The following is a 26,869-nucleotide window of genomic DNA, read 5'->3' as shown; positions in this document are numbered from 1 at the left end:
TTGCCAACCCTAGACTTAGTCGGATTAGACCAAGGTGCCCTAAATGTATTTTGGTCTTACCTCCTCAACAGCTCGCCTTGCAAACAAAGAAGTTTAACTCTAAGGAACATTTCTTCCTGTGGCTGCGCTCCACATCTGTATTGTTGGCATACTGGTTTGAGGCATTCTTCCTTATTCATTGACTTGTCCTCAAAGCCGCAGTGTCCCTCTCAATGCCTCGACCGAAGGTTGACCCTCGCTTCCGGAGACGGGTAGCGCAAGCGTGCGAGAATTGCAAGAAACGCAAGTCGAAGTGTAATGGAATACTGCCTTGTGATCACTGCAGGGCTCGTGGAGTCGAGGATGCTTGCCGTTACTCAAGATACACTCGACCAGCCTCACAAGAAAGCCAGCTGTCAAGAGGACTTCCTAACAGAGAAGCTCGACGTGAGCCGGGGCCTCTTGATCCCGCAACACCGGCATTATCATCAAAGCAAATCGATATCCCAGTTTCAAATATGTACTCTGTATCCAAAGATTCGCAAATGCTCAAGGATAGCAGGGGTAAATTCAGTATGTTCTCGGAACCGAACGCAAGCGAAAGCAAGTGATTTGTTTTGCTGACGTAGATTGCAGTCTACGTAGGGGATTCAGCGTCTTTATCCTTTCTGGGGTCGGTGAGAAGCACGTTACGGGCTGCTGTAGGGCTATGCCCCTTTACCAATGAGCCCGCTCGGAATCCTATGTTAGAGGCCACCTCGAAAACACGTTTTGAGACGGTCCGAGAGCCATCAATAGATCTGGCTACCACCCAGAGTATTGCAAAGGAGTTTTTCTTTGCTGTAAGCGGCATATTGGACTTCTTCGACCCACCTTGGTTGCTAGCTCAGTTGCACGACTGGGTCGAACAACCCTCACAAAGAACAAATGCCAAGTCTGCCATCATCCACCTGGCCCTCGCCATAGGGTTCCAAGCTAGAGCTCAAGGAGACTCAGACGAGCTACTTTCTGAGCAATACTTTGCGTTCGGGCGTCAACTTACCATGTTCAATCTCATAGACGATCCCAGCTTGGCAACCGTCCAGGCAGTCATATTAATCACTTATCACATGATGGCGGCATGCCAGTACAACGCCGCCTTTATAAATCTCGGCACCGCTGCCAGGGCCGCCTATACACTTGGAATTCATCTCCATGAGACAAATAAGGCCTTCGGTGGCGAGGAAGGCCTAGCTAGAGAGCGTGCTTGGAAGTCATTGCGAGTATGTGATCTATTCCTGGCGGCTTCTCTAGGAAGACCGCCCGCGACGACAGAGGCTGTATCAAATATCGTCCGGGCGCCACTTAAACCCCCGCGTGACTACGAGCGCCCTGATGTGGCGGAACAAGTCTTCTCAGCGATGTTTAGGATCTGCAATGTTTTTGAGCGAATACTGGTCGAAGTTTATGCAGAAAAGGCTATAAGCCTCGAGTTGGCCAGAAGTATCTCGCAGCAGCATAGACAATGGACCGAAGAGTTGCCGCGAATGTTGATGGTTGATGGGATTGACGAATCAGACGCGGAGCAGAATCACGGTGCATCGCTGGAAGGCTTTTGTCTGTCTCCAAAGCAAGGCTCAAGCATCGTCACGATGGCGTATTATTATTCCATTGTTCTGCTTACGAAGCCTTTTCCGACCTTCCGAGTCCACCATGCTTCTAGTAAGGAATTCTCAAAAAGCGAAACTTCTTCCATTATGATCAGTCTCGCAACCTACGCTGACGCTTGTGTCAACTCTGCTATAAAAGGCATCGATATCGCTTATGAGTATGTCTTCGAGCTAAACACTCCAAGCCGGCAACCTTTGGTTGTCAATAGCGTGTTTATATCAGCCCTGTGTCTAGGCCTTGCTTTTCTAGACAGATCTGGACGTTATACCTGGTCCGTGAATCCATTGCTAAATCGAGCAATCAAAATACTGGTCCATCTTGGAAAACTAAGTCCACATGCCTCAAGATTTGCTAGGATCTGCGAACAACTAAAAGAAGCAGTCGCTATCTATACAACGAGAAGGGATAATACCTTGCTTTCGGAAAATGACAAAGCAGTCCGAAGTATCTTCGGAGATCTTCGGCGGTCATCCAAACCGCGGTGCTACAGCGAGAGACCTGTGGATCACACTGAGAACACACAGCTTAGCTGGAGTGTACCTGCTAACGAAAGTGTGATTAAACCAATCACACCTCGCTCGTTTAATTTTAACACTTTCCAAGAAGAGTCCTTACTACCAATATCCGGGCTGTCGCCAACGCAAATCGGAAATCTACCAATGGATTATACACAATCTAATGGTAACTTAGGAGACGTACAATATCCTCACCCTACTGACAATTCTATCGACGCTTTGTCAGAGTATTTCTTGAATCAAAATATACCGCTTTTCCCTTTTGCTAGTAGCTTGTCACCTGAGTCACACTTTGACTTTCAGGATATAACTTTGGAGCCAGTATAATAATAAGTTAATTTAAGAGGGAATAAGGTAATGGTGTAGTAGGCTAGGTCCTATATTTGTATATAAGTTGGCTGTTTCTAAGGCTGTATCTGTTAGTGTCGTCGTAGTACCACAGTGGCATGGACTTCGTCAGACAATATAAATCAGCTCTTTCCAGCTTTGAAGTTCACCAAAGCAACAGAGTTTCTAGCAGTGGTGTGGGAAGGAAATTAACACTACGCACCCTGCGGTGTAGATACAAATATTCTTTATGATAAAACAGCTCTTATGAAGGTAGGGGGGAGAAACTAATTGCTATCAGTAATAGCCCAGCTATTATATCTGAGTCACTAGTTCCTTCATCTCTTATGCTAACCTATTACTTGTAAGAAACAAGAAGTACAATAATATGCGTTGCGACTTGTATTAAACAATGGACTTACCAATGACATGGCTTGTGGTATAGAGGCTCGCTCTCCAATATTCCAAAGTTTCTCTGAAATCCAGAGACGTTGCTGCTCATTTATTCCAGGAGCACTGAAAGCGCATTGTAGTGGCCAAACGATACTTAGAGCCGTCAATAACTCCGATTTGGGCGGCGAAGGTCTGCCTGAACCTCCATTGTACCCCGCGACTGATTGGACATTGGAACAGATCTCGTCCACTTCTTGCTGTACAGCTTTCAATAATATCGTAAACTCCTTAGAATCTCGGTATCCGTTGCTCGAGTGAATAAGCTCGTTACTCCTTATGAGTACCCGAGCCATGATTATATTGAGCGTTCGGTATTGATTCCAACGAAATGCTAGAAAGTCCTCAACGTTTTCGTCCCCCGCGCAGTTGCTTAACATTGGGTGTACAACACGGAGGTCTCTTTGTAGACGCTTAATAGCCAATTGTACTTTCTTCACATCGAGTTGCCGTGGAGCACCTTGGCGGATGAAGAGCCATTGTTCGGCGTCTAAGCATAGATCATAGAGGCGTAGCATGGATATATCCAGTAGTAAACTAATTTTCTCGAAGGGGTCATTCAATAGCGCCACAACATCCTGAGAATTGTTGTCTCCTCTGACATTCTGCACGGCATTGCAGAAGCAGTACCACCCACTGGTAGGACGAATATGCGCCAGCAGTGAAAGCAATCCATTGACATGGGTCTGCCAAGTTCTATCGACCGGACTGTCGTTGATCACCATCTAGATATGTAGAATTAGGGATCAGGTTCTCTAATTTAATACACTTTAAAAAAAAAAAAACTCACGTCATTGACCGCCAAAAGAAAGACCGAAGCAACCAGAGCAGGCGATGCTATGCACGATGCTATTGCATCTCTCAATCTCCGTGTTACGCGATAATATTTTGGAGACCCATTGCTGAATACGGCTGGAGATGGTGATGGTTGATGCAGAAGCCAGAAATTTGTTCCAGTTAACTCTAGGACTGACAAAAAGAGCCCAATAGATTCGTTCGAGGTGCGCCGACCCGTAGTAATATTCGACAGGAAGAGTACGTTTCCGGAACTAAGATTGAGTCTCTCGTCCTCGAGGTTGCCTGCGATCATGTATTCAACCAAGCATATCAAATCAGCCAACTCCCATGATCCCCGATCATCACTTTCAGTTGTCGTAAATGTCGAAGATGACTGTATGATATCTAACGACCGCGAACAAGAGGAGGTCGACAAGCCGCTGCGGGGATAACTACGTCGTGCTGTGTCGGTTTGCCGGGGCTCATTTTGCCGGAGGTCATCATAACCTAAGCAAATTCTATGAGATTTGACGCAGCGTAGGCATGATGGACGCGTTGAATCACAAAGTATGCGCCTTAGTCTGCAGCTCTTGCAGCCTGTGCTCGGGTGGCCTGGATTGACCATGTGGTTCTAGCATTTACCTTACGTTCCCCGTTATATCGCCAGAAAATCGGAGCCCAGCAATAGAGAGACAACAGGCGCAGGCGGAAAGAAGGATGCATATTAGTCGTCCTCCACGGGTTATGTTCTTCTTCAAATGCGCCGAAAGAGGTCGGGTGTTAAAGACTCTTTAGATTACCAGGTGGAGAATGCGAAGGCCGCTTCCATGACAAATATGCTTAGACATGCGCTAGCATTCTCGCATCAACCAATTCGTAGAGTGGACCGCATGTTTCCGACGGAGAAGACTGGCCGAATGCACGGAGTCTGTTTCGCAATGTATAAGTACATAGAAAAATCGGGATCCTTTCTCAACTGCTATCAAACTTCTAACAACAAAATTATAATTCCCTTTGATCCGATCACAAGGCTCAATCGCATCATGACCGCCGTGGACGATAAACGAGCACCGTGCCTCTTTATTTCTCATGGCACAGGCCCCTTCCCCTTATTGGATCCTGAACAACAAGCGTTCAGGGAAATGTTACGGAAGCACGGCAGTAAACTTGACGGTGTCAAAGGCATTTTGTTTTTCTCCGCTCATTGGGAAACCAAGCAACCACATATAACGATGGGCGATGAGCCTGGTCTATATTATGACTATGAAGACCAAAGAGCCGTGCTCCCAAAAGAAGCTTTTGAGTTTCAGTATGCTGCAAAGGGTGACTCGCAGCTAGCCGTACAGATTGCAGCTCAGTTACGACACAGAGGCTTCAAGCCAGTCTTGGAGGGACGAGGCTTTGACCATGCCGTTTACGTCCCAATGATCCTAATGAGGCCTCAGGCAGATATTCCTATTGTACAGATGTCTGTTTTACGTGGAGAGACCGACATTGAGTCCACGAAACTAAATATCCAATTGGGACAAGCGGTAGAGTCTTTTCGAGATCGGGGATATGCGGTTATTGGAAGCGGAGGGTCGTACCACGATTTTCAGGCTATTGCAAAAGCCTATTTCGAAAATAAATTTGTCCCTGCCGGGTCTTCTGCATTCGAAGATTTTCTTGAATCAACCGCCTCCATTCAAGATTCAAAAGCAAGAGCGAAGGCCTTACTAGGTTGGCGATCTCTTGCTAGCAGCTACTTGGCCCATGTGGAGGGTTCGTCGGAACATCTTATGCCATTTATGGTTGCCGCTGGAAGCGGTGGTAGTCATGGAGGAGTTAAATTTGACATGTATACGTACAAGGGTGCGACCATGAGTCAATATATTTGGTAATGACGTTTGGATAGTCAGCCTTTGAAGAAACACAATGTGCCATTTTCTCGCGCGTACAACGTTGACGTAGCGTTGATACGCATAAGCCAGCTTTTGATACGCTGAACTCTGCATAGGTCGCTGCGGGATGGAAGAGCTTGTTGCGGTATACCTATCTCGATTGGCACAATTGATGCCCATTCAGCTTGCAAATATATGCTGACCCGCACATTTCCCATCCCCAGAGCATATGTACCGCGATAGCTAGGTAGTATAAACGAAATGAATGACAGGGATGAATGCCACTGTATTTAGTTGATCTTGTCTAGATGTAAAACTTTACTTGGGTGCCCATCTGCTTCAAAATGGTATTTCACTTGCAAAACACAGAAGGCAAGCTTGGGCGGGAAGAGCATCTAAGCTAAGCGACATCGACCAACGACTTGCCGCTAAATAAACAGGAAATCCCATGCAGTAGACAGCGCGGCAGAGCATTGCCCTTTAGGTGTGTCTCCATATACCAATATAGTTGAATCAGCACTAGCATTCTCGCAAGAGAGATCAGTTGTAGGGGAGTTTGGTTGGTCAGCGAACACAGCAAACTCGAAGCGGAAAAAGCTCTCGGCCCCGTCATTACCTTGTTACCCCGGGCTATCATTGCGCTAGCAAGTTCGCATCACACTAATCCGAACTGTTATAACCCACGAATGCGGACAGCCCGATTTTGACGATCGAGCCGACCGACGGTGGTAATTTCTAATGAACCTTTTCATAAATCTAATTTCACGGAGATATAGACTACACCACATTAATAATTGGAACTTGTTGGCATGTAGTGAACACTCATTGGGCAGCAGGGGCCAAAAGGTCCGGAAGCCAAGAACAGGTGGTTGGAATCACTCCATTATCGAGACTTCAAATACGTGTGGAATCTCGCTGCAATTGAGAAAGTTGGTTCTCCTTCATCAAAACTCAACTTGACACTTGTACACCATATTGACCCTCATATTACATCACTCATCATGGCTTCCCCAACTGCCCCTTTGCTTCGTCGCCTAGGCAAAGACCGTCCTCTGATACCTGCCATAGGATTCGGTACAATGGGCATGAGCATAGCATATGGACCAGCAGCGTATGGCTACCCAAAGCACACTCCGAGCCGTTGAAAGACTATGAACTGACAAACGCAGGTCGGATGCTGAACGCCTCGAGCTTCTTGACCGCGCGTGGGCACTCGGTTGTACAAATTGGGACACGGCGGACGTCTACGGTGACAGTGAGGATATAATCGGAAAATGGTTTGCGCTGCACCCCGAGCGTCGCAAAGACATCTTTCTCGCCACGAAATTTGGCCTCAATGTTGGAAACGATTATAGCATTAACGTCGATTCCTCGCCGGACAATTGCGCCAAATGCTTCAAACGCAGCTTAGATCGGCTTAATGTTGACTATATCGACTTGTACTACTTGCATCGCCCCAACCCCAAAGTTCCGATCGAGAAAACCATCATGGCGATACAAGAACTCGTGAGGTACGTAAAATATTCCTCACACCCAATCCACGATTAATTCTTCAAGACGATGAGCTCATATTTTCACTTTTACATATAGTCAGGGTAAGGTCAAATACTTGGGTCTCTCAGAGGTATCTTCAAGTACCGTTAGACGCGCCTACAATGTGCACCCGATTTCGGTTGTGCAAGCAGAATATAGTCCATGGACACTAGACATCGAGGGATCCCAGGGCACGAACCTCCTTGCCACATGCCGCGAACTTGGAATCTCAATTTTTGCGTATTCACCGCTCGGTAATGGCATCATGACGGGCAGATACCGGTCAAGCGCTGACTTTGGCCCCGGTGACGCTCGCGTCGGCATGAAGCGCTTCCAAGGAGAAAATTTCCAAAAGAACCTCGAGCTAGTTGATAAGTTAGCAGATGTAGCTAAAGCAAAGGGCTTCGAACCTGGACAACTGGTTCTCGCATGGCTCCTAGCCCAAGGAGATGACATATTTGTTGTCCCCGGAACGAAGAACATCAAGTATTTGAAGCAGAACTTTGCCGCTTCAGGTGTGGGTATATCCGAGGATGAGAGGCGGTCTATAAGGGACTTGGTATCTGCTGTTGGGTTCAGCGGAGGTAGGGACACCACTTATGGATCTTACATTGATACGGTCGCTCTTTGAATTATTATACTTGGGGCAGCATGTATTTTTGTTTTCTATGTTGAGACTAGAGGAAATTCCATGGGCTATGGGAGGTTGTAATGCTCGCCGAGTGGCTTGTTTCTTTCCGCTTTATTGGCAGTTTTTACAGATGCCCATGCCTGAATGGCGTAGACTTCGATATTCAGGATATTTGCTTTATAACATTAGACAGAGTGGCGATTGAGTAGATGCATGTTCTCACCGTCATGTCCAATGGGAAAGTGGTCTCCAGTTCCGTGTCTGTTCGTATAAGATAGACTAAGCAAGGGCTCAGCGATTACATCATACTACCTTTGATAAAGCATTTGAGGTCTGCTTAATTATTCATCACCGTGTAGGAGATTACGCAAGTTCTGCCTTTATGTTCGTGCTGATAAATACATCGACCCCTACTTTTGACGACGGCAGGCGGATGTGGGTCTCCGCCGCAGCTGTCCCTGGGTTATACCAGGTGAGGGGATCCCTTTTGATGTAAACACTAAGACACTTCAGGGTCAGGGACTCAAAAGAAACTATTATGGTGACAATCTAGGAGTGTGTAGAGTCTATAAGTAGATGTCTACTCAGCCATGTTCACAAGAATGTCATCAACATCTGTATAGAGGGCACATTTGAGCGGCACAATGTTTGATACACTACGGGACTCTTTGTTTTGCCAGGCCGTGCGGCTGATGTGTCAAAATCGAATCTTATGTTATCCAGAAGAAACGGTTGGATTTGATCCTGAAGAATGGCTCCAACCGACATCTCCAAATGATGGAAACAGTCCTCCAAGTCGGGTTATAACAATGAGTCAGGTCACAATTGAGATTGGTTCTACATCTTGCGATACGAATAGGTTGCCTGGATCGTTTCGGCAGAACTCAACGGTCAATGCCGGTTACTATTTAGTTGGCTGGTATGGAGATGGTTGGTCTAATGCCCATAGCATATCCTTCGACGCTTACATTGAATAGATGATCCCGAAAACCCTCGAAATTGGAGTCTCACCAAAAAGCTCGCTCTGTACGCTATTATATGGTAAGCCTTGCGCCCCATAAGCAGAATACGACCTGACCATAGAAGTGTCTACGCATTTTGTGTTTATCTCGGTTCATCTATCTACACTGCGAGCACTGCCGGCGTTATGAAGGAGTTCGGAGTGAACTATGTACAGGCAACGCTTGGTTTGGCCATGTATATACTTGGCTGTAAGAAACCTTTTGCCCCAACAAAGAATTCAAAGGTACAGCTAAATAATACTATACAGATGGGATCGGCCCTTTGCTATGGTCCCCATTGAGCGAGTGAGTAGTCCAACCGGAGCGAGTGATGTACCTAACCAAACTTTGCAGAATCCCAGCTGTCGGTCGTACCCCGCCGTACGTGCTCACATTCGCGGTTTTTGTTGGTTTGTGCGTTGCAGCGGCCATGACAAAGAGTTTTGGCGGTCTTTGTATCTCAAGATTCCTTATGGGTTTCTTTGGTACGAGAGATGAACACATACTTTTGAAGACGTGCCTCTGACCCGGTCTCTAGGTTCGCCAGCTTTAACGACGGGTGCGGCAACCTTTCAAGATATGGCACGTCTTTAAACTGTATTATCACCATAGATGTGCTAATTATGTAATAGTTTGCTCCCATCAAAATGCCTTATTTATTGGCCCTTTGGGGTGGCTCCGGTATGTGAGAGAGTCTACTAAATCACCGTTTCAACACTTTCTGACGCCAATTCTTTCTTTGTTTAAATAGCTACTCTCGGACCGGCTATTGGTCCAGTCGTAGTTGGCTTCAGTGTTCCCAGAGAAGGCTGGCGTTGGTCACAATGGGAATTGCTTTGGTTTGCTGGCCCACTTCTTGTCTGCCTCTTCATCTTTCTGCCCGAGACCAATCCAGAAAATATCTTAATGCACCGAGCACAACGCCTACGCCGAATAACGGGCCGCACAAATATCAAATCGGAGTCAGAAATTAAGCAATCACACATGTCTCCACGGGAGATTGTATACTATGCTCTCATTAAGCCATGGGAAATTAACGCACTGGACCCCTCCGTGCTTTTCACTACGATCTATATATCGCTTGTCTACGCTACCTTTTATTCGTTTTTCGAATCATTCCCCTTGGTCTACCCCGTTATTTACGGTTTCAATGAGGGCCAAACCGGTCTGGCATTTATGTCTGTTATCGTTGGATTGGTGATATCAATCCCTGCTTATTGCATATATTACTATTTCTGGGTGGAACCAAAAGTCCTCAAAGATGGTTGGGGTAAGCCCGAAGATCGGCTTAAACCTGCCATTCTTGGCTCTTACATGATTCCTGTGGGTGTGTTCATATTTGGTAAGTTCACTTATCTAATAAACGGGAAATGGTCAGAGCGCTTATGCAATGTGTAGCATGGACAACACGCCACAATGTCCATTGGATGCCTAGTATTGTTGGCGTGGGGATCAACAACGCTGGGCAGTTTTTCATTCTTCAGCCTGTATTCATGTACCTGACAATGACATACCCTCAATTCGCCGCCTCTTTGATGGCTGCAAATGACTTTGCAAGGAGTGCTTTAGCCGCGGGAGCTGTTCTTGTTTCACGGCCAATGTTCACACACCTCGGCGTGCCAGGTGGAGTGAGTCTGCTGGGTGGCCTCAATTTTATCTGCATCGGAGGAGTATGCATCATGTACTACTTGGGACCAAAGCTCAGGGCACGAAGTCGATTTGCAGCAACCTAATGGAAGTGAGAAGACCACAGGGCATAGGTTTGGCTAGACTATACTAAGTACTGGCCTTGTATAGATCATTCAGACCATCATATCACGTAAAACATGACATTAAAACATGTTGGCAAAACTATCTTCTATAACAAATAGCGACGCCTAATTTAAGCCTCAAAGCTCGCAGCTGATTGACTCTAGCTGGGAAGTTAATTATCCCTCCAGGGTAGGTATATTCGTACCCTTTTATCATGCCTCTGAAAAGGGCCAAGATGACACATCTACTACTCATTTTGACCTCTATGGTTAACCCATCCATTATGTCGTCATTCTCACTGATTGTGGCTAGAGGCTTTGCTGAAACAATCTCATGTGTAGTGATCCGAGAAGATATATCTCGAAAAATTGTCTCCCCATGGGTCCTGTTGGTGAACACGGCTTTCACGGTTAAATCTGCGGTAATATATACTTGTGGGTGCTCATGGAGATAATTCACGAGCAATATGCTAGTAGACGTATGTGCTCGAATGGGTAGGTGCTGGAAGAAGGGAAATTGTATTGTCTACCGCCTGCTACCGCCCCGCAACCCAGTTGCGTTCCCCTTCTAGAGGATATCTTGCGAAGAAGCTGCTTCTGATGGGTTGCGGAGTCTAGAATAGACATGCAAATTCTGGTGGAGGTGGGGCTCCGCTTCTGTTCCCACTGACACGCACCGGCTCCCCTTCTGGCCCTACGATGACGAATAAGCTGATTGAGTCGAGCGGATGTGGAGCTCCGCAGCTTCACCGATTCGGTCACTGGCGTCTTACTGAAGGGGGAAGCAAAAATAACTCCGACAGAACCGAGTGGGTTCGTCGTAAGAGACCGCTCGCCCAGTTCTCAAATCCAGGTCAGCATCTATTAAATTGCGAGGGGTTATAAGCCAAGTGTTTCAAGGGTTCCAGTAGGATTCATTGTGCATTTACCTTGTGCTGAGAATCTGCTATGTATTCTCTACGTCAAAACCACCGAGGCATCCTAGCCACGCAAGTAAGTAGCAGTCGGGATTTTTTTTTTTCGGGAATTATAGACCCCGCCGTGAATAATACTGCGACATCCTTCGCCGTACTCTTAACTCCAGAGTTCATTCAGAATCTCAGCTAACTGCCATGAGGCTTGCGAAGCTTGTCGAGCGCGCAAGAGAAAGTGCGACGAGCAAAGGCCCAAATGTGCACTCTGTCGACGACTCAAGATAGATTGCCACTACAAAGATCGTACTCTCAATAAGTAGGCACTGTAACCTTATGGTAACTAATTTTTAACTGTTACACAACAGAGCAGATACACTGTCTGATATTTTGACCGTTTTGCAACAAGTCAGTGACGGAGTCAACGAGATCTTGTCGGCAAACACAATAGCCCATGGTCGTTATACCTTTCAAGAGCAAAACGGCGTTCGTCCATCAACATCTGACATAGGGCAGTCCTCTGGGGTACCTTGTGTGCCTTCTGCGCCCCTATACAAGAATGAGTTGCATACCGACCATGGTGACTCTGAGCTCGCCGTAGCTTACCGGCACTCTACAGCAGCCCACCAGCTCTTGAAATGGCCGTTCGTGTGGCAGTCTCTTCAAAGTCGGTTAAATCGATCGCAAAAAATAATTTTTGATAGCGGGATAGATTGGTTCCTATCAATACACCATAGTAGCAGCGACAACCAGTTTCCTAGTCACTTACACTCGCCCGCCGATCTCAACGAATCTCATCCCTTGGTAGACATTACATACTCCAATACTATGAGATACGCAAAGACATATTTCGATACATTCAATTATATGCATCCACTCTTAGATCGGACTATCTTCTTTCAGGAAACGCTACCGACGGCCATGGGAACAGTCTTGACAACGACTCATCGAATTGGTGATGAATCATTGCTCATAACGCTACTGGTTCTTGCTCTGGGTGAGCTCGCTCTGAGTATAATCATGAATGACCGAGAATCTACGGAGCGTGACCGCCACCTGTCCCAGTCTCCTCCTGGATTGAAGTACTTTAATGAGGTCCGCAAGAGATTAGGGTTTCTCCCGTTCAGCCCTTCACTTGCTATTGTGCATATCGAGGCGATGACATCGTATGACTTATTTAACCCAATGGCAGTGTTTATCAGCTAATTAGAACGACATGTAGGCTATATTATGCAGCGTGTTTTCGCCATATGGTGGGCCATGATGATCACAGTCATTAGCATACACTGGCTAATTTCTAATCGGCAGGATTCGTGGAGAATGAGTGTCAAAGCGTCAGAAAGCTGCTATTTACTTATAAAAAGGTGATTAATTCGACGTCATATCTTCCGAAGGCTCAGCTGACAATGGCTACGTACAGTCGGCAGAATGACTGGGATAGTGGTGAAGGAGACCTTCTCAAGCGAGCTTTCTGGCATTGCATTGCGATGGAAGTGTGAGTTTCTACTAGTTCCCTCTCTTCGGAAAACGATTTAAATGCATCTCATCTAATCTTGGCAGTGGGAACCATCTTGAACTCAACCTCCCCTACTCATCTCTCATGGACTTGGAGCAGATAGTACCGCTACCCACCTTTTCAGGATCTTTCTGTTATCTAAGTCAGCAATTGGACCACGTTTCAAACTTTGAACATCATTACGCCGCTCTCATTGCGCTACGGCGCATTTGTCGTGCATTCCACGAGGCGATGAATCAAGGTGAGAATAGCCATAGGCCAGAGCCAATCATCATTTGGCCAAAGTTAACAAGACACAGAGACTAGCCATTCCGCCAATCCAAAAGCTATCTCATCTGTTGTACAATACCACGCGAACCAACTAGAAAGATGGAAGTCTATACTACCGCCAGCATTACAGTGGGATGATGCTCAAAGTGCACTAGTAGACGGTGAGCTTTTGTTTGGGTCAGATATCAGTGACAAAAGCGAAGAAGCCGCTCGTCGCAAATACGTCCGCGACGTGCAAACTGCGCTACTTCGAACCCGATATTACTATGCCCAGTACATGATTTATCGTCCTCTCATATATAAAGTTTTGCACTTCCCTAAGAACATAACGACCGACGACGTGTATGGTGTCAGCCGTTGTTTAAAGGTTTGTAACGCGCTGGATTTGCTGATTCTTTATCTTGCTAAGAATAGTGGTAGAGCTGCCTAAATTGGCCCTTATTAATCGTGTCTCCTGGGAAACAAAAACTCTTATTGCCATATCTGTTCTACTGGAGTCAAAACTTCCTTGGTATACTGCTTGTGTTCTATTGTACCCAGATGTCGCCGCTCCTAGGTTCGATTAGAAAGGAGTTTCTTGATCAAGGGGATATACAAAAATCTTTGGATATTATGGTCGCATCAATTCAGGAGATGAAAAAAACCGATCAAATGGCTTCATGGTCATCACTTGTCGTTGACTTACTCTAGGATAAAATGAACTACAAGTCTTTATGGCTTTTTGTTATAAGGAAAAGGATTGTGTAAGAGTTTTCTTAGTGGTTGAGAATTATGAAGTAACGTTGATAATAAACAAGGTGGGTTGCGAATTCCGCATAAATGTCGTATTTTACTGCCGACTGCCGTTGATACATAGGGGCAGATCGCGAATACCGCATGAACGTCTCATTATACTGCCGACCCTCGATCAATTGCCGTAAGGGCAGCTGACGTTTACGTATTTGACGGTGAGCTATGGAGAGCATCTGACGAGGTCTATATAACACAGGCGCATTCCTTCTTTCTCAACAACAGCACGACGTATGCCGCTGATCTACCTAATTTATAATTTGCCAACCGCAAAACCTTCATCTCACTATGAAACTCATCGTCCTCACTGTTGCGACGGCTACCTTTGCGTCAGCCCTCTCCCCACAAGCAACTGACGCAAACCCCCCACAAACTCTGGACCGCGTATGGTCCGGTGTTAAGCAGAGCGGGAGTGGGTTTACCTCGGTGACTGGCACATTCACAGTCCCAAAGGGCGGCAAAAGCTTTGGTCCTTCTATTTGGGTTGGAATCGACGGTTCCACGGAATGTCCTGGAGGTGGTCCATTACAGACAGGCGTCAGGCTCACCGGCAATGGCACAGCGTTCGGCTGGTTTGAGTGGGTTCCTCTAAGCGCGCCGGTTTTTGAGAACTTCGAAGTCGGCGAGGGCGACGATATCAGAATGACTATCTACGCCTATGGACCTTTCAATGGCTCCGCTATCTTAGACAACCTCAGCACTGGGCAGACTGTGTCGCACACTTTTAACAGCACTGACGCACCGTCAGATGCACCGCTGTGTCAGAAAAGTGTTGAGTGGATTGTCGAGGACTACAACAATTCTGGAGGCAATGATACCGGCATCGTGGCGTCTCCCGACTATGGCACTATCACTATCCGGAACGCGTCAGCGCAGGGATCGGCGGGCAGAGTCACTCCAGAGGGCGGCGAATTGATTGAGCTGTTCGATACGAGAACTAGTACTGTTTTGTCGCAGTGCTCTACGGAGAAAGAGGAGGTTATATGCAAGTATGTTGGGCCACCGACTGATAACTAATCATGGCAATAAGGGACCAGCTGTCACCTAGATGGGCAGATCTGATAGGCTCTGCGATGAATTAATAGCTATGATTGGTAACTCGGCCGGGCCTTCGCTTCTTAGTATAAGAGATAAGTATTTCCTCATAGTTAGATACCAAGGCTCTGCTAGAGCACTATGTTAAGATGGACACTACATTCTAGCCCAAATCCGACTGTGCTATAGATAGAGTAAATAACGGTTAATTGAAGCCAAGCAAGAGATTGACCAGCTGTCTTTTCATCCCCATATTCTAACATCAGGTACATAGGAATGTTCACATTATGGATAATAGGATGTATTAATACCAAGCATTGTAATTTAGTTAGTCTGATAGAGTGTACAGCTAAAGAAAGGGCATCTCTCAGCGCGGTGAGGTAATAAGTAAGCTTGTTCATCCATTCGCCCGGTAAGCTGGATCAGATATCAATAAAAGAATGTTCCAATACTTCAGCCACACAGATAAGGGCCAAATTCAGCAGTCACAACGTCCTGTTCGCCCTTGCTGTCAAGTACGAGAATTTTATAACTGCTTCCGCCCGGCGCTATGCGAACTACCACATGACCCTGCTGACTGCACATCTCAGAAGTGAAGCGGTTGTTGAGAAGACGATTCTCCGGTAACATCCTGGTGGCAAAGACGTTGCGTCTCGCCACGCCCGGCCAAGCCCCAAGCATACGCTGGAGCTGGGCCATTCCCGGATGAGTGACATGCCAGGCGGGAATTATATAAGTTGTGGCATCAAGCATAGTAACGAAGTCAGGTCCGCAAGCATCAAAGTAGCCATGGTGATTAGCAACGGCGACATCGACTTTGCCTGCGGCCTTCGCCACGGGCGTCTCGATGTCCATCCAGGGATAACGGCCATCATAAGTGTCGCAGGTAAGATCTCCACCAGTATAGTAACGGAAGAGGCCATACGACAAGAGGAATGCTATTGAACACTTGTTCTCTTCAGGCAGCGCCTCTGGTGGCAGTGTGCTGAGATCCGGGAAAAGCGAGCGGTTCTCTTGCCCGTTGCCGGTCCATACCAACCCGTTTGCGGCGAGCGTCCGAATGGAGAACGTCGGGTAGCCTTCAGGCGACCGCAGCTTGATCTGACTCTTCGAACCAACATCAATGCGGGCGACCTCACGCCCTTCCTGTTGCCTAGCATCGAGCCAAGCCAGATAGTTGTCGGTGAATGGGGCTGAAAGTGGTGGCCGCAAGCCGTAATTGGGATAGGCACGATCAATTACTAGCTTCGCCGGCATCTGATGATCAACATCGCTGAGCCCAGTCCTTTGGAAGCCGTTACCCATCGCTCTTTTGTTAGAATGAACATCGCCGACGTGGTCAGGGTGTACATGAGTGGCGACAAGATACTCGAGCGTCGTGCTGGGGCTGTTGCGCAAAGCATAGGCCGCCACGAGCTCGCCGGGTCGGCGCGAGTCGTCCTGTCCCACGGAAGCATCCTTAGAAGTCCCACAGTCAATCAAAATAGTTGTCCCATCGGGTCCAACGATCAGAGTAGCATTGCCGCTCCCTGTGTCGATGTGGTGGATGTCGAGAGTCCCAGACGTCCACTTGGGGAATACCGTAGATAATGCTGGTTGGGACATGGGCGTAAATGTGTGGGGAATGTAATCTCATAAGACAAATAAATCCAAAATCTTTGATGAAATGGGATTGTAGGAGGTGCTGTTCCCCCGCTGTGTTAGGCAGCAGAGTGAGGCTGAACGGATAGCGTAAAATAGCTCAACCCATTGATGTTTAACAATAAGTTAGCATTAAGGACCTGCGGTACATCCAACATCAAGTAAGCCCATTATACTTTGGACTTTTCCGAACTATATACGATCCCACCGTTTTCGGTGCAGCTATTCCCCGTTATCCGCCTCCCTTTCTCGTCGTTAATCTTCACGGGACACCATTGATAAGCACAAGTCCAGCCCTCCATTGCCCCAAAGTCTCAGCGCGTATGTCCTCGGGCTTTATAGTCAAAGTCCATATGGGTTGATTCGGTAATCGGATGCCATACAATAAAGTATCTATATAAATATTAGTCACGGATTCTTCTCTTTTTGAAGCGATGAATATACCTCACAAATGCGCTACGCATTCGATCTCAACATCGGTGCTTAGCGGCAACTGAAACACAGCTACGCAAGTGCGACACTGTAGTTGAATCAACACACATTCCATAACAAAAACTTTGAGAAATAGTATGGAGTCGTACAGGCTTTGGTTCCTTATTAAAGTACTTTTCATAGACCATGTTCACTGGCGCAAAGCTCTCCATGTTGGTCAGGAAAATATTTACTTTAACAACCTTGTCAAGGCTACTTCCGGCTTTCTCTAAGATAACGCTCAAGTTCTTCAGGCATTGTTCAGCGCGAGCTCCAACTTCACCTTCGATCAACGTGTTGGTAGTTGGATTCATGCCAACGCTTCCAGAGCAATAAACCATAGGTCCACATTTGATTGCCTGTGAGAAGATAGGCAGAGGTAGCGGTGCCTTATCGGTTAGGACAGCTTCTTTTTGAACCATGCTGGCAGTATTAATAACTTATAAAGAAAACGGCTTTATTGATCAGAGTCGAAAGGACGCTGCAAGTGTTTTACGCTTTATAAATGCAAATTTTACATTCAATAATGAGCACCTAATTTATCTGCCGACGGGTTATCCGAACCATCCTTACGTCCATTACAAAGAAAAGCATGGCGAAACGCTTATTAGCCGAACTACTAAGATATACATCTGCTTCGTCTTCCTATATTGCCAATCATCATATTTACCCACAAGCCTAGAATGTTGGCCGAATACCCTAATGAATCTTAACTTAGTTTGAGACAATTACCACATGAGTTGTCCCCCCGAAAAAAATCGCTTGGGTCGGCTTTTCCGGTATAAGCCCTTGTATTCACAATTACATGGTCTTCCGCTGGCGTCGGATGTGCCGAAATGGTCTCGGAACCAAGTAATGCGGTTATAATTCCTACCCGGATTAATAATTTAGAATCTATGTATCATAGCTACCTCTCCATAATATTTGGGCTCATATTACCTTCCCATGGGGCGGGCAGCTAAATCGAAAGATATTTATACTGCTTATGTACGGCCCATCTATTACGGCGACACAACCATCTTTCATCTTCTCTTTTCTATACGATATTAGAGTTTATTCAAGATCCTTCAAAATGGACCAGTTACCAGACCTCAAAATTCCTTTCTCCTCGGTATCCGTCAAAGTCCGTATCATTGACACTACAACTCGCGTTAGTGATATTCCTTCGGAGCTATTCATGTCTCCAATCTTTCAAGGTCTGGAGCACCTCAATTGTCCAGCCTACTCATTCTTAATCGAGCACCCTTCCAATGGCAAACTGCTTTTCGATCTTGGTGCTCGGAAAGATTATATGAACTTGCCGCCACCTGTAAGCAACAGGATCAGGGATGGCGGATGGAAGGTCGAAGTGCAAAAAGGCGTTCGAGAGCAATTAGAAGAACATGGAATTGACGGGAAAGATATTGACGCCGTCATTTGGAGCCATTGGCACTGGGACCACATCGGCGATATGTCAACATTCGATAAGCGTACTACACTTGTTGTAGGCCCTGGGTTCAAACAGAATTTCATACCGGCATATCCAACAAACCCAGATTCGCCGCTACTTGAGTCCGATTTTGAGGGTAGGGTTCTACGCGAGATTTCATTTGATACGGCCAATGGACTGCAGATAGGAGGTTTCAACGCTTTTGACTATTTCGGCGATGGTAGCTTCTTTTTGCTGGATAGCCCGGGGCATGCTATAGGACACATTAGTGCTCTTGCCCGGGTGACATCTGATAGCTTTGTCTTCATGGGCGGAGATGCATGTCATCACGGAGGACAATTCAGGCCTTCGAAATATCTGGGTCTACCCTCTGTTCTGTTGCCAAACCCCTTTGAGAACCAGAGAACCCTTGTATATCCCGGAGCCCTCTTCGATCATTTGTTGCCAGATGGTGATAAGAACAAGCCTTTTTTTACTGTTTCTAGTTCCACAGACGGGAACGGTGTTGCAGCCGATGCAAATCAGGCGGTGGAGACAATTAGGAAAATTCAGGAAGTTGATGCAAATGACAAGATATTGGTTGTCATGGCACATGATGCATCGCTGCTGGACGTGCTGGACTTTTTCCCGAAATATGTTGATGGCTTTGTTGAAAAGGGTTGGGTCAAAGCTGGAAGATGGGTGTTCCTGAAGGATTTTAAAAAGGCTTTAAAAGAACAGCTCTGAATATTTGTCATCTAAGAGCAATTGGCTACCATAGTTTCAGAAGAGATTACAGTTTAACTTAAGAAACTAAATATTCCACTCTTTGTATACATAATTTGAACAAAGATGGAGCACTGTGGCAACGTTCATAGTAGATTGTGGTCGACAAGTAGAAAACGTATGTGGAACCCACCCTGACATATACTTATTTCTTTGGGCTCATTAGGTTTAATTTTTTACTAGAGGGACTGGAGCTAACGAGTTGGATGATTGCTTTATCTTGCCACGGCTATTCCGACTCTAGGCACGGCTTTCCCGAGACCTATCCCGTAAGGTCTCGTGTTGAAATACCTTAGATGGAGATGCTATCTACATTGTATGTATAGCTTAAAACTACGCTAGATCCACTACATCTGATATATATACAGAGAGAGAGACTGCATACTCATGTCGTGGAACGTCAAACTCAATGATACCAGCGTGAAGCTTTATGAGTTTCTGCATCATGCCTACAACCAAATTGCAGCCGGAAATCTATCAACCATTGTTAAACAGCATTCCCAACCATCTCCTTTCACGCTTCGATCCCGTGTTTGTGGAGTACTATAACAAGTACAACGTCGGCCGCCTACAGACGCATCAAATACCTATTGAAGAAGCACGGAACAACCCTTCAAAGTACACCATCTCATATGGTCGCGCCGAAGGTCCTGAAGTCTTCCGTGTCACTGAACAAAAGTGTGCTGTAGATGGTGGCGAGATCACTGTTAGGATATTTGAGCCCGAGCCATGCAAGGACGGTGATTCAAATCGTCCTGTCTACATCAATTATCACGCAGGAGGATGGACTTTTGGGGGTCTCCATTATGATGACCCATTCTGCCGACGGCTGACGAAGGAGATAGGATGCGTATGTTTCGATGTTGACTACCGTCTCGCTCCTGAAAACCCATATCCAACTCCAATTGAAGACTCTTGGATGGCTTTCAAATGGGTAAATTCCCACATCATGAACCCGTATTCAACTTGGGAGAATTAACTATTCTAGTAGATACACGATGAAAAAGTGAGGGAGTTTAACCTTGATGTTAGCCGTGTAGCTATTGGCGGAGTTTCTGCTGGCGGGCATATCGCGGCTGTAATTGCGCATCTTGCTCGGGACGCAGGCTACCCTCTGTCATTACAAGTCCTAGCAGTGCCATGCGTGGACCTTACAGGCGTCTTCACAAGCGATGGGAAAATCAAGGCCGATTGCCCCTATGAGTCTTACAGAGAACTGTTTGATACTGTAGGCCTGCCAGCAGAACGCATGATGTATCTTCATCGAACATTCCTTGGCTCTCCAAGACCTCTAGAGTATGACAATGTGAGTACAAATTGCTACATAAAGTGTCCGAGTTTAACAATTGACAAAAGTTCTCTAGCATTGGAAATTATCTCCGATCAACGCACAGAATTTCGCCAATCTCGCCCCTGCCTTTATTATTACTGCAGAGATGGATATTCTGCGTGATGAAGGCGAAGCATATGGTAGAAAGCTCAGGGAGGCGGGCATAAAGGTCAAATCCCATAGATACAAGGGCATGCCACATCATTTTATGATGATGGATGGGGTTTTGGAATCTGCAATGGAGTACTATCGCGAGTTTGAGGAGGCGTTGAAAGAGGCTTTCAGTATGGCTTAGCATTCATAATAGGCAAAAGAGACCTAATTACAGAGGCGATTCTTTTTTACAAATTAAGAACACCAACCCAAAACCCATTCTGAGGTCGGTCAAACTTAACTAGACTACTATGGAGAAGAAACTTAAGAGCATATAAAATTATACTTCAGACTCCCAGGCTCAAAATCGAGCTGCTTGCTTTGTAAATACATAAAATAGCGGGATTTTAGTTAACCTGGATCATGCTATTGGTACTCCGTATCCAGTACTAAAAGAAGAAACTCGGCAGCTAGCTCCAACAGGTTAGCCTCCGACGTCTGATCCGAGACCTCCGATGACACATTGGCTCATCCCCCGGCTTTCTTCTGAGTCTCAGTTTACCCTTCTGTTGTTTACATGTTTCCATCTTCCTTTACCTTTTGCTGATACGCTCATCTCACGGAGTTCGCTACAGCATCCGGTCTCCTTTCAATTAGTTGAAACATGCAACGTTCCAAAAGTATTCCGGATAGCCGTACACCCCAAGCTTGTGAAGTATGGTACGTTTTACAAAATGGAGCCCTTAATCTTGCTATTGTTCACATGCCACAAAGCACCTGACTGACATCCGTTGAAATCCGGTTAGTAGAAAACGAAAGACCAAATGTGATGGTGCCCGACCGACATGTAGAAGCTGCCTAAAACGAAAGTTAAGGTGCACATGGCCAAAATCTCTCGTGGCAGGGAACTATTTTGCCTTATACTCCCCCGAATCAAGCTCTGAGCCTACACCTGTTAAGACTTATGAAACTCTACAGCTCAAAAGCTCACCTGAGAACAATTCAGGCAGCTGTATTTTTTTGAGGCTTCCACAGCTAGAGAGGCTGTTCAAGATTTTTCTTGACCGCCATCATGATGTAGAACTATGCTCTTTCCTCCATAAACCAACTCAAGATGTTGCAGCACTAAGCAGCAAATCTCAGCTGCTGGTAACTGCCATAATCACTCTCTCCGCCTTGTACATCTCCGACGACGAGGCAAAAGAAGACTTCGGGTTTGAATCTGCCTCTGCTCTGTCGAATCACTATGCCGAAGTTGCTAGAAATCTAGCACGCAATTCTTCTGATGAGCCCTCGGGTATGCTCCTGATCAACACCGCAATTGCTAAAAGTCTGCTAACAGCTATTCGTCATCAGTTTACACCATCCAGGGGAATTTGGTCTTGGCTATTCGAGAACTCATGACATGGACAAGCTTCAAGTCATGGATGTATGCTGGCACGGCCATAAGAATGGCTCAGGCATTACAGCTTGGTTCCGAGTTCAACCAACGTCACACCGATCTGCATAAGGAGATTCGAAGGAGGACATTTTGGGCTTGCTTTGTGGTAGATCGATTGGTGTCATATTCATGCAACCGATTCTTTGCTATTGATATGATGTCAGCTCGCATCCAGCTTCCATGTCCCCCAAACACATTTGCCTTTGGGGAATCGTATTCAGGACCAACCCTTGACTCAATTGTGCTGTACGGCCACCAGCTTTCACAACTCGGAATCCTTCCCTTTTACGTCGCAATGGTGAAGCTTTGGGGAGACATGGCAATGCTATATAAATCTGGTGGTCGAAGGGAATTGAAAGAGACTCCGACTGATATTACAGGTCAATTTTACCAGAAGGCAAAGGCTGTGGAATTATTTACCGCCATTCTTCCACCGACTTTAAACTGGTCGATACAAAATTATAAGCTACACCAGGTGACCGGGCAAGCCCAGGTCTTCATCAACCTGAATTTTCTACTGCTGCATTCAAAATGTGTTATGCATCAAGAGTATCTACCTCAACTAGATTCTCAATATGCGCTCACATTGGAAATCGATCCAGTCACAAAATTTGACAATGCGGGCCTCTCTCTTGATCATAAGGAACCTCACATCATCAATACTTGTATAGAAAGTGCCCAAGCAATAACAGCAATGGCTATAGAGCTCAATAATGGAGATCAACGGGATCGAGATTTGCTTCAATCGACCTTCGCTGCAAACGCCATCATTACGGCTTCGGCAATCCAGCTATGGATTCTATATACCCAGACGTGTAGCAAGTGCCCAAAAGATGTTGCAAAAGAAAGTGCTGATCATTTACTGCAAATCATCAAATCCTGGCAGACTCGCTGGCGCGTCGCGAGTGCATGGGTGGAGACCCTGGAGATGCTTTACAAGCTGTACAATTTCTCATATGGATCGAGCAACCCATTAGCTGATGATGAGTGGCTGCAAAGCGGAATCAACGAAATTGGTGAGAGCCCAAGTCTGGATGAGGACGTGACGGGCGAGTCTGGAGAGTACCCATCAGTTTCCGATGGGGATGGTATACCAAACCAATCAATAGTTTGTCAATCTCTATTTGATAAAGTGCGAGGTATATTACTCAACCCACTCGACCCAACGAATGTTAAGAAACAGACGTTAAGAGTATATTGTAAAACATTGTGGCAATATATGTGGAGCTATGAATCTATCCTAGGTTTTAATAATGAGGTAATGATATTTGGCAGCGAAGATTAATATAGGAAGAGTATAATAAGTTATATTTTCTAAAACGTTGTACTATAAAATATAATTCAAAAACATCGAGCCGAGCAATATGTATGCAACATTAAGCCTTGCATCATACGGCGGTTGAATAGTATGATAAAATGCTTTGTACTCCGTAGCGCTATCCTGAATTCATACATTCCTGGATTGTAAGCTGCGATATTCTTCTTACAAGCTTCCATCTCAGCGCTCGTCCCCATTGAAATCACAATTGCCGAGTATGGCATATATAAAATCGGACTGATTGTGATGGTTTTAAGCTTATGAACTGAACGAGGCCGGAAGCGGGCGCCTGTTTTGCTTTTAGCAATGCCGGGAACCATCAGCAGCGGCTGTTGTCACTTGTTTCCCCTGAAAAATATGCGAGAGGGCGACAGCTCATACTCCGCTTCTTCGCCGGCCGTATGTCCCATTCATCATGGAACCTATTCATACTGTAGTACGGAATACTTGGCTGTGGCCTTCCTGTGGCTAACCTCGCCCGATGCTTCAATAACCAGGTTGGGACCATCATGCTGTGCATTTTCATATCCCTATCCACTCTAAAAGCGAATATTTAGACTTCAAGAGTCAAAAAGAGACGAGAGCAATTGTGTAGCAGTGCGTTTTGCCTGTAAGACATGTAAGGTAAACAACTAGTTCTAATCGGATGCGTCAATTGCAGACTATACCTGCTCTTGCGCTTGTAGTAGAACCGTTGCCCAACAAGCCGGTAACTTGGTAAGCGTTTTACCTTCTGCATTCTATGTCAGCTCGTATTGTAAACACATAACTGCCGCTAGCATAAATAGGAAATATTATAGCGTATCTTTTTGATTACTTCGGTAAAACTAATGGGGTAGGCTATTAGTACCGCTACTGTAGGCCGAAGTTACCGTCCTTTGTAGGTATGGAAAATACCTAACTTTACCAATGCACAGACAAAACACCTCTTTCAGAATATGCGAAAAGCAGTAGGTTATGGATAGAAACGTAATATCTATCATATAAGAAGTGTATATAATGTTAGTACTGGATGTTTGTTCAGTTTCAGACTGCTCAAGCAATATATATACATGTATGTATATGTATACGACAGAAGCAACAGCCAGTGTATTCGTTATATCATCCCCTTTTCTAACTTGCAAACCTTGACATTATGCTAAAGCCGCTGTTTGCTTTGAGCCTTTTGAGAGCAGCGCTAGCATGTTCAAGTCCATCACTTCAAGTAATCGGACCTCCGGGAGAGGTGAATCCTACATACAACCCGATTCCAGATTTTGCAATTGGGCTCCCGCTTAATACCGATGGATATCGTGTTGAGAGCTTCGGCAAGGGAGCTTACATGATTACCAACAATTATTATCAGGCAATGGCTTTGGTTTCAACGGAAGGCGTCATCATGATTGATGCACCGCCATCTATTGGACGAAACTTGCTCTATGCAGTTGGCAACATCACTCACCTCCCTATTACACACCAAGTATATAGTCATTCTCACGCTGATCACAATGGAGCCTCATTTCTATACGGCAACATCACTCGAATCGGCCATTGACTGACTCAAGAATATCTCGCATTCGCTAAAGATCCCTATCGCCCATTACCTAACAAGACATTTTCGGACAAAATGACGTTAACCGTTGGCAATCAGACGCTTCATCTCGAGAACAGACGCCCTAACCATTCTCCTGATAACTCTTATATATATGCCCCAGCACAAAAGGTGTTGGTACTTATTGATAGTGAGTGACCACTGTAACGTTACTACCTACGCCGCGTATAAGTCTTGAAACTCTTTCTAATAGGGACTTGGCAGTCATATTTCCAAAATGGTCCCCATATCTCTTCCTGGGGAAGACTGAGGATACTCCTGGTTATATGTTGGCACACAAGTATGCCTTGGAGTACGATTTTGAGCATTTGGTAGCTGGCCACTTAACACTATCTGGCACTCGACAAGACGTTGAGAATAGTTACGGTTATGTATCTGATCTCTATGAGAATTGTCGCGAGGCCTATCTGTTGGGAATTTCCACGGCAAACGGAACCAACAATCTCACAGCCTCCGCTCTCCAAGCCGAGGCGTTAGCTGCCAATCCCAACAACCCATACGCCGCACTTTCGATTGTTATGAATGCATTTTCCAATTATTGTAACGAGGTTACTAACAGAAAATGGGCCAAGAAGTTAGCAGGGACAGACATGTATGGGTGGAGTCATGCATACACTATCATTGACGCATTAAGGATTGAGCAGGACGTCAAAGGACCATATGCAGTCGCTGTTAACTAAGAGATAGAGTTAGCAAAAAGCATATTAGGATATCGAGCAAACATTAGAGCAACAAGAACCCAAAAGGGGGAATTCTCATGTAAGCTACGCTTATTTATACAAGTTTGACTGATATATATATGTATATAAATGAAATCTATCATACTAGCGGCACATTGCAATCATTGGAAAGCAATATGGCGGCCCAACTTCGTTAGAACATGGCTGAAGCTGTCATTGGCCCGCATGGTTGAGGATATTGGCTATCCTTCTTTTGGTGATGGTCAGAATAAGCATGCCGCTAAAAAGATCCCAAGGCCTAGCAGCAAGAGCATAAGCAGCGCATCATCGGGGCATCCATCAACGAGCACTTTCTGCAGTTCACATACTTAGGCCCTAGTGACTGTTTCTATCAGCTACATCTTAACCTACACTGTCTATCGCAGATCTCCAAAGTATGATGCCATGCCTCTCTTGTCCATCTGTGAATGCCCTCCTTCTTTCGTTGGAGTGGAGCATGCCATCAAGCCGTTGGTAAAACTAGGGCATCTCAACTGCCCAGCCTTCCACGTTGCAGCCCCTCAGCCCCGGCCTATGGACTTTCTCCCAGATCGCGCTGGCCAGGATTCAGAGGGGCCATATCCCGACCCTGGTGCAGAGCCTCGGCCATGCAAATCTTGTGCGGCAAGGTGGCGACACTGGAGACTTTATGGACCGTCACATGTCGATCAAATACCATAATTCTGATGTCACCGGCCTCCCAGCCAAGGATGGGTGAACGATAACGAGCATTCGTTGGGAACCATTGGTACATGCAGATCCACATGAAAAGGGCCCCCAAACGGGTCGGGCTGACTGACAGGCATAGAGGTCTCGGAGGAGTTCAAGCCTGATAAACTCGTCACGGAAGCAGGGCACGGAATGACCCCAGGCAATACCAAGACCATAAGGCCTTCTCCTACGTACGTTTGTACAACACGAATGTTGATTTAGTGCTGACATTTTAGGCTATATCAGGTCGTAGCAGGGTATACGCTCTATGCTATATCTCTCACTGCAATATTGAACAGATCCACGAGATGTTTGAGATATGACAGCGATATTTGGACATGCTCA

At 46.0% G+C, this 26,869-nt stretch overlaps 14 protein-coding genes across 14 annotated transcripts; 11 read left to right on the top strand and 3 right to left on the bottom strand.

Moving 5' to 3' along the window:
* The first annotated feature begins 82 nt into the window (after positions 1-82).
* On the top strand, positions 83-2,554 carry V8C40DRAFT_250503 (Zn(II)2Cys6 transcription factor). Its single transcript, XM_083216992.1, has 3 exons — positions 83-552; positions 616-1,680; positions 1,768-2,554. Exons 1-3 carry the CDS (start codon positions 213-215, stop codon positions 2,469-2,471), a joined length of 2,109 nt encoding a protein of 702 aa, XP_083071375.1. The 5' UTR covers positions 83-212; the 3' UTR covers positions 2,472-2,554.
* A 182-nt stretch (positions 2,555-2,736) lies between these two features.
* V8C40DRAFT_276074 (Zn(II)2Cys6 transcription factor domain-containing protein) lies at positions 2,737-4,323 on the bottom strand (the record flags this gene model as incomplete). The annotated part of the gene is made up of 3 exons (XM_083220796.1): positions 2,737-2,826; positions 2,894-3,607; positions 3,712-4,323. The coding sequence occupies 3 exons, from the start codon at positions 4,321-4,323 to the stop codon at positions 2,737-2,739; spliced, it is 1,416 nt and encodes a 471-aa protein (XP_083071374.1).
* A 418-nt stretch (positions 4,324-4,741) lies between these two features.
* Positions 4,742-5,578, top strand: V8C40DRAFT_267895 (DODA-type extradiol aromatic ring-opening family dioxygenase; the record flags this gene model as incomplete). The annotated part of the gene is made up of 1 exon (XM_083219909.1): positions 4,742-5,578. One exon carries the CDS (start codon positions 4,742-4,744, stop codon positions 5,576-5,578), a length of 837 nt encoding a protein of 278 aa, XP_083071373.1.
* Positions 5,579-6,568: 990 nt separating this feature from the next.
* Positions 6,569-7,742, top strand: V8C40DRAFT_280891 (NADP-dependent oxidoreductase domain-containing protein; the record flags this gene model as incomplete). Its single annotated transcript, XM_083221484.1, has 3 exons — positions 6,569-6,689; positions 6,748-7,089; positions 7,169-7,742. Exons 1-3 carry the CDS (start codon positions 6,580-6,582, stop codon positions 7,740-7,742), a joined length of 1,026 nt encoding a protein of 341 aa, XP_083071372.1. The 5' UTR covers positions 6,569-6,579.
* A 644-nt stretch (positions 7,743-8,386) lies between these two features.
* V8C40DRAFT_280888 (major facilitator superfamily domain-containing protein) lies at positions 8,387-10,593 on the top strand (the record flags this gene model as incomplete). The annotated part of the gene is made up of 9 exons (XM_083221483.1): positions 8,387-8,672; positions 8,720-8,768; positions 8,826-8,953; positions 9,013-9,049; positions 9,098-9,228; positions 9,258-9,259; positions 9,376-9,424; positions 9,495-10,085; positions 10,142-10,593. 9 exons carry the CDS (start codon positions 8,387-8,389, stop codon positions 10,474-10,476), a joined length of 1,608 nt encoding a protein of 535 aa, XP_083071371.1. The 3' UTR covers positions 10,477-10,593.
* Positions 10,594-10,618: 25 nt separating this feature from the next.
* On the top strand, positions 10,619-11,098 carry V8C40DRAFT_250500 (uncharacterized protein). Its single transcript, XM_083216991.1, has one exon. The coding sequence runs from the start codon at positions 10,710-10,712 to the stop codon at positions 10,947-10,949; it is 240 nt and encodes a 79-aa protein (XP_083071370.1). The 5' UTR covers positions 10,619-10,709; the 3' UTR covers positions 10,950-11,098.
* A 95-nt stretch (positions 11,099-11,193) lies between these two features.
* Positions 11,194-12,773, top strand: V8C40DRAFT_276070 (Zn(II)2Cys6 transcription factor domain-containing protein; the record flags this gene model as incomplete). The annotated part of the gene is made up of 5 exons (XM_083220795.1): positions 11,194-11,307; positions 11,612-11,724; positions 11,774-12,571; positions 12,628-12,658; positions 12,714-12,773. The coding sequence occupies 5 exons, from the start codon at positions 11,194-11,196 to the stop codon at positions 12,771-12,773; spliced, it is 1,116 nt and encodes a 371-aa protein (XP_083071369.1).
* A 1,495-nt stretch (positions 12,774-14,268) lies between these two features.
* Positions 14,269-15,011, top strand: V8C40DRAFT_280884 (A4/G1 family peptidase; the record flags this gene model as incomplete). Its single annotated transcript, XM_083221482.1, has 1 exon — positions 14,269-15,011. One exon carries the CDS (start codon positions 14,269-14,271, stop codon positions 14,995-14,997), a length of 729 nt encoding a protein of 242 aa, XP_083071368.1. The 3' UTR covers positions 14,998-15,011.
* Positions 15,012-15,312: 301 nt separating this feature from the next.
* V8C40DRAFT_55001 (ComEC/Rec2 family competence protein) lies at positions 15,313-17,088 on the bottom strand. Its single transcript, XM_083223113.1, has one exon. The coding sequence runs from the start codon at positions 16,618-16,620 to the stop codon at positions 15,469-15,471; it is 1,152 nt and encodes a 383-aa protein (XP_083071367.1). The 5' UTR covers positions 16,621-17,088; the 3' UTR covers positions 15,313-15,468.
* On the bottom strand, positions 16,971-17,549 carry V8C40DRAFT_267889 (YjgF-like protein; the record flags this gene model as incomplete). The annotated part of the gene is made up of 3 exons (XM_083219908.1): positions 16,971-17,049; positions 17,106-17,176; positions 17,238-17,549. 3 exons carry the CDS (start codon positions 17,547-17,549, stop codon positions 16,971-16,973), a joined length of 462 nt encoding a protein of 153 aa, XP_083071366.1.
* A 650-nt stretch (positions 17,550-18,199) lies between these two features.
* Positions 18,200-19,282, top strand: V8C40DRAFT_280881 (MBL fold metallo-hydrolase; the record flags this gene model as incomplete). The annotated part of the gene is made up of 1 exon (XM_083221481.1): positions 18,200-19,282. One exon carries the CDS (start codon positions 18,200-18,202, stop codon positions 19,280-19,282), a length of 1,083 nt encoding a protein of 360 aa, XP_083071365.1.
* A 484-nt stretch (positions 19,283-19,766) lies between these two features.
* V8C40DRAFT_280879 (alpha/beta hydrolase) lies at positions 19,767-21,121 on the top strand (the record flags this gene model as incomplete). Its single annotated transcript, XM_083221480.1, has 3 exons — positions 19,767-20,255; positions 20,313-20,627; positions 20,686-21,121. 3 exons carry the CDS (start codon positions 19,767-19,769, stop codon positions 20,944-20,946), a joined length of 1,065 nt encoding a protein of 354 aa, XP_083071364.1. The 3' UTR covers positions 20,947-21,121.
* Positions 21,122-21,307: 186 nt separating this feature from the next.
* On the top strand, positions 21,308-23,476 carry V8C40DRAFT_250496 (Zn(II)2Cys6 transcription factor). Its single transcript, XM_083216989.1, has 3 exons — positions 21,308-21,464; positions 21,551-22,041; positions 22,101-23,476. Exons 1-3 carry the CDS (start codon positions 21,409-21,411, stop codon positions 23,468-23,470), a joined length of 1,917 nt encoding a protein of 638 aa, XP_083071363.1. The 5' UTR covers positions 21,308-21,408; the 3' UTR covers positions 23,471-23,476.
* Positions 23,477-24,638: 1,162 nt separating this feature from the next.
* Positions 24,639-25,774, top strand: V8C40DRAFT_276065 (Metallo-hydrolase/oxidoreductase; the record flags this gene model as incomplete). The annotated part of the gene is made up of 3 exons (XM_083220794.1): positions 24,639-24,969; positions 25,048-25,224; positions 25,410-25,774. The coding sequence occupies 3 exons, from the start codon at positions 24,639-24,641 to the stop codon at positions 25,772-25,774; spliced, it is 873 nt and encodes a 290-aa protein (XP_083071362.1).
* Between the last annotated feature and the right edge of the window lie 1,095 nt (positions 25,775-26,869).

This window comes from Trichoderma camerunense (genome assembly GCF_050948025.1).
Source record: "Trichoderma camerunense strain CBS 138272 chromosome Unknown V8C40scaffold_13, whole genome shotgun sequence".
NCBI lineage: Eukaryota > Fungi > Ascomycota > Sordariomycetes > Hypocreales > Hypocreaceae > Trichoderma > Trichoderma camerunense.
The sequence above is the reverse complement of the archived record's forward strand: the minus strand, read 5'-3'. Positions and strand labels throughout refer to the sequence as shown.

Bases quoted from the DNA above. Each gene is read 5' to 3' on its own strand.
- V8C40DRAFT_250503 (XM_083216992.1), top strand. From the start codon at position 213: ATGCCTCGACCGAAGGTTGACCCTCGCTTCCGGAGACGGGTAGCGCAA. The intron at 553-615 runs GTATGTTCTCGG...CGTAGATTGCAG, and splicing joins GGATAGCAGGGGTAAATTCA to TCTACGTAGGGGATTCAGCG. The intron at 1,681-1,767 runs GTAAGGAATTCT...CTGCTATAAAAG, and splicing joins CCGAGTCCACCATGCTTCTA to GCATCGATATCGCTTATGAG.
- V8C40DRAFT_250500 (XM_083216991.1), top strand. From the start codon at position 10,710: ATGCCTCTGAAAAGGGCCAAGATGACACATCTACTACTCATTTTGACC.
- V8C40DRAFT_55001 (XM_083223113.1), bottom strand. From the start codon at position 16,620: ATGTCCCAACCAGCATTATCTACGGTATTCCCCAAGTGGACGTCTGGG.
- V8C40DRAFT_250496 (XM_083216989.1), top strand. From the start codon at position 21,409: ATGCAACGTTCCAAAAGTATTCCGGATAGCCGTACACCCCAAGCTTGT. The intron at 21,465-21,550 runs GTACGTTTTACA...AAATCCGGTTAG, and splicing joins CCCCAAGCTTGTGAAGTATG to TAGAAAACGAAAGACCAAAT. The intron at 22,042-22,100 runs GTATGCTCCTGA...ATTCGTCATCAG, and splicing joins TTCTTCTGATGAGCCCTCGG to TTTACACCATCCAGGGGAAT.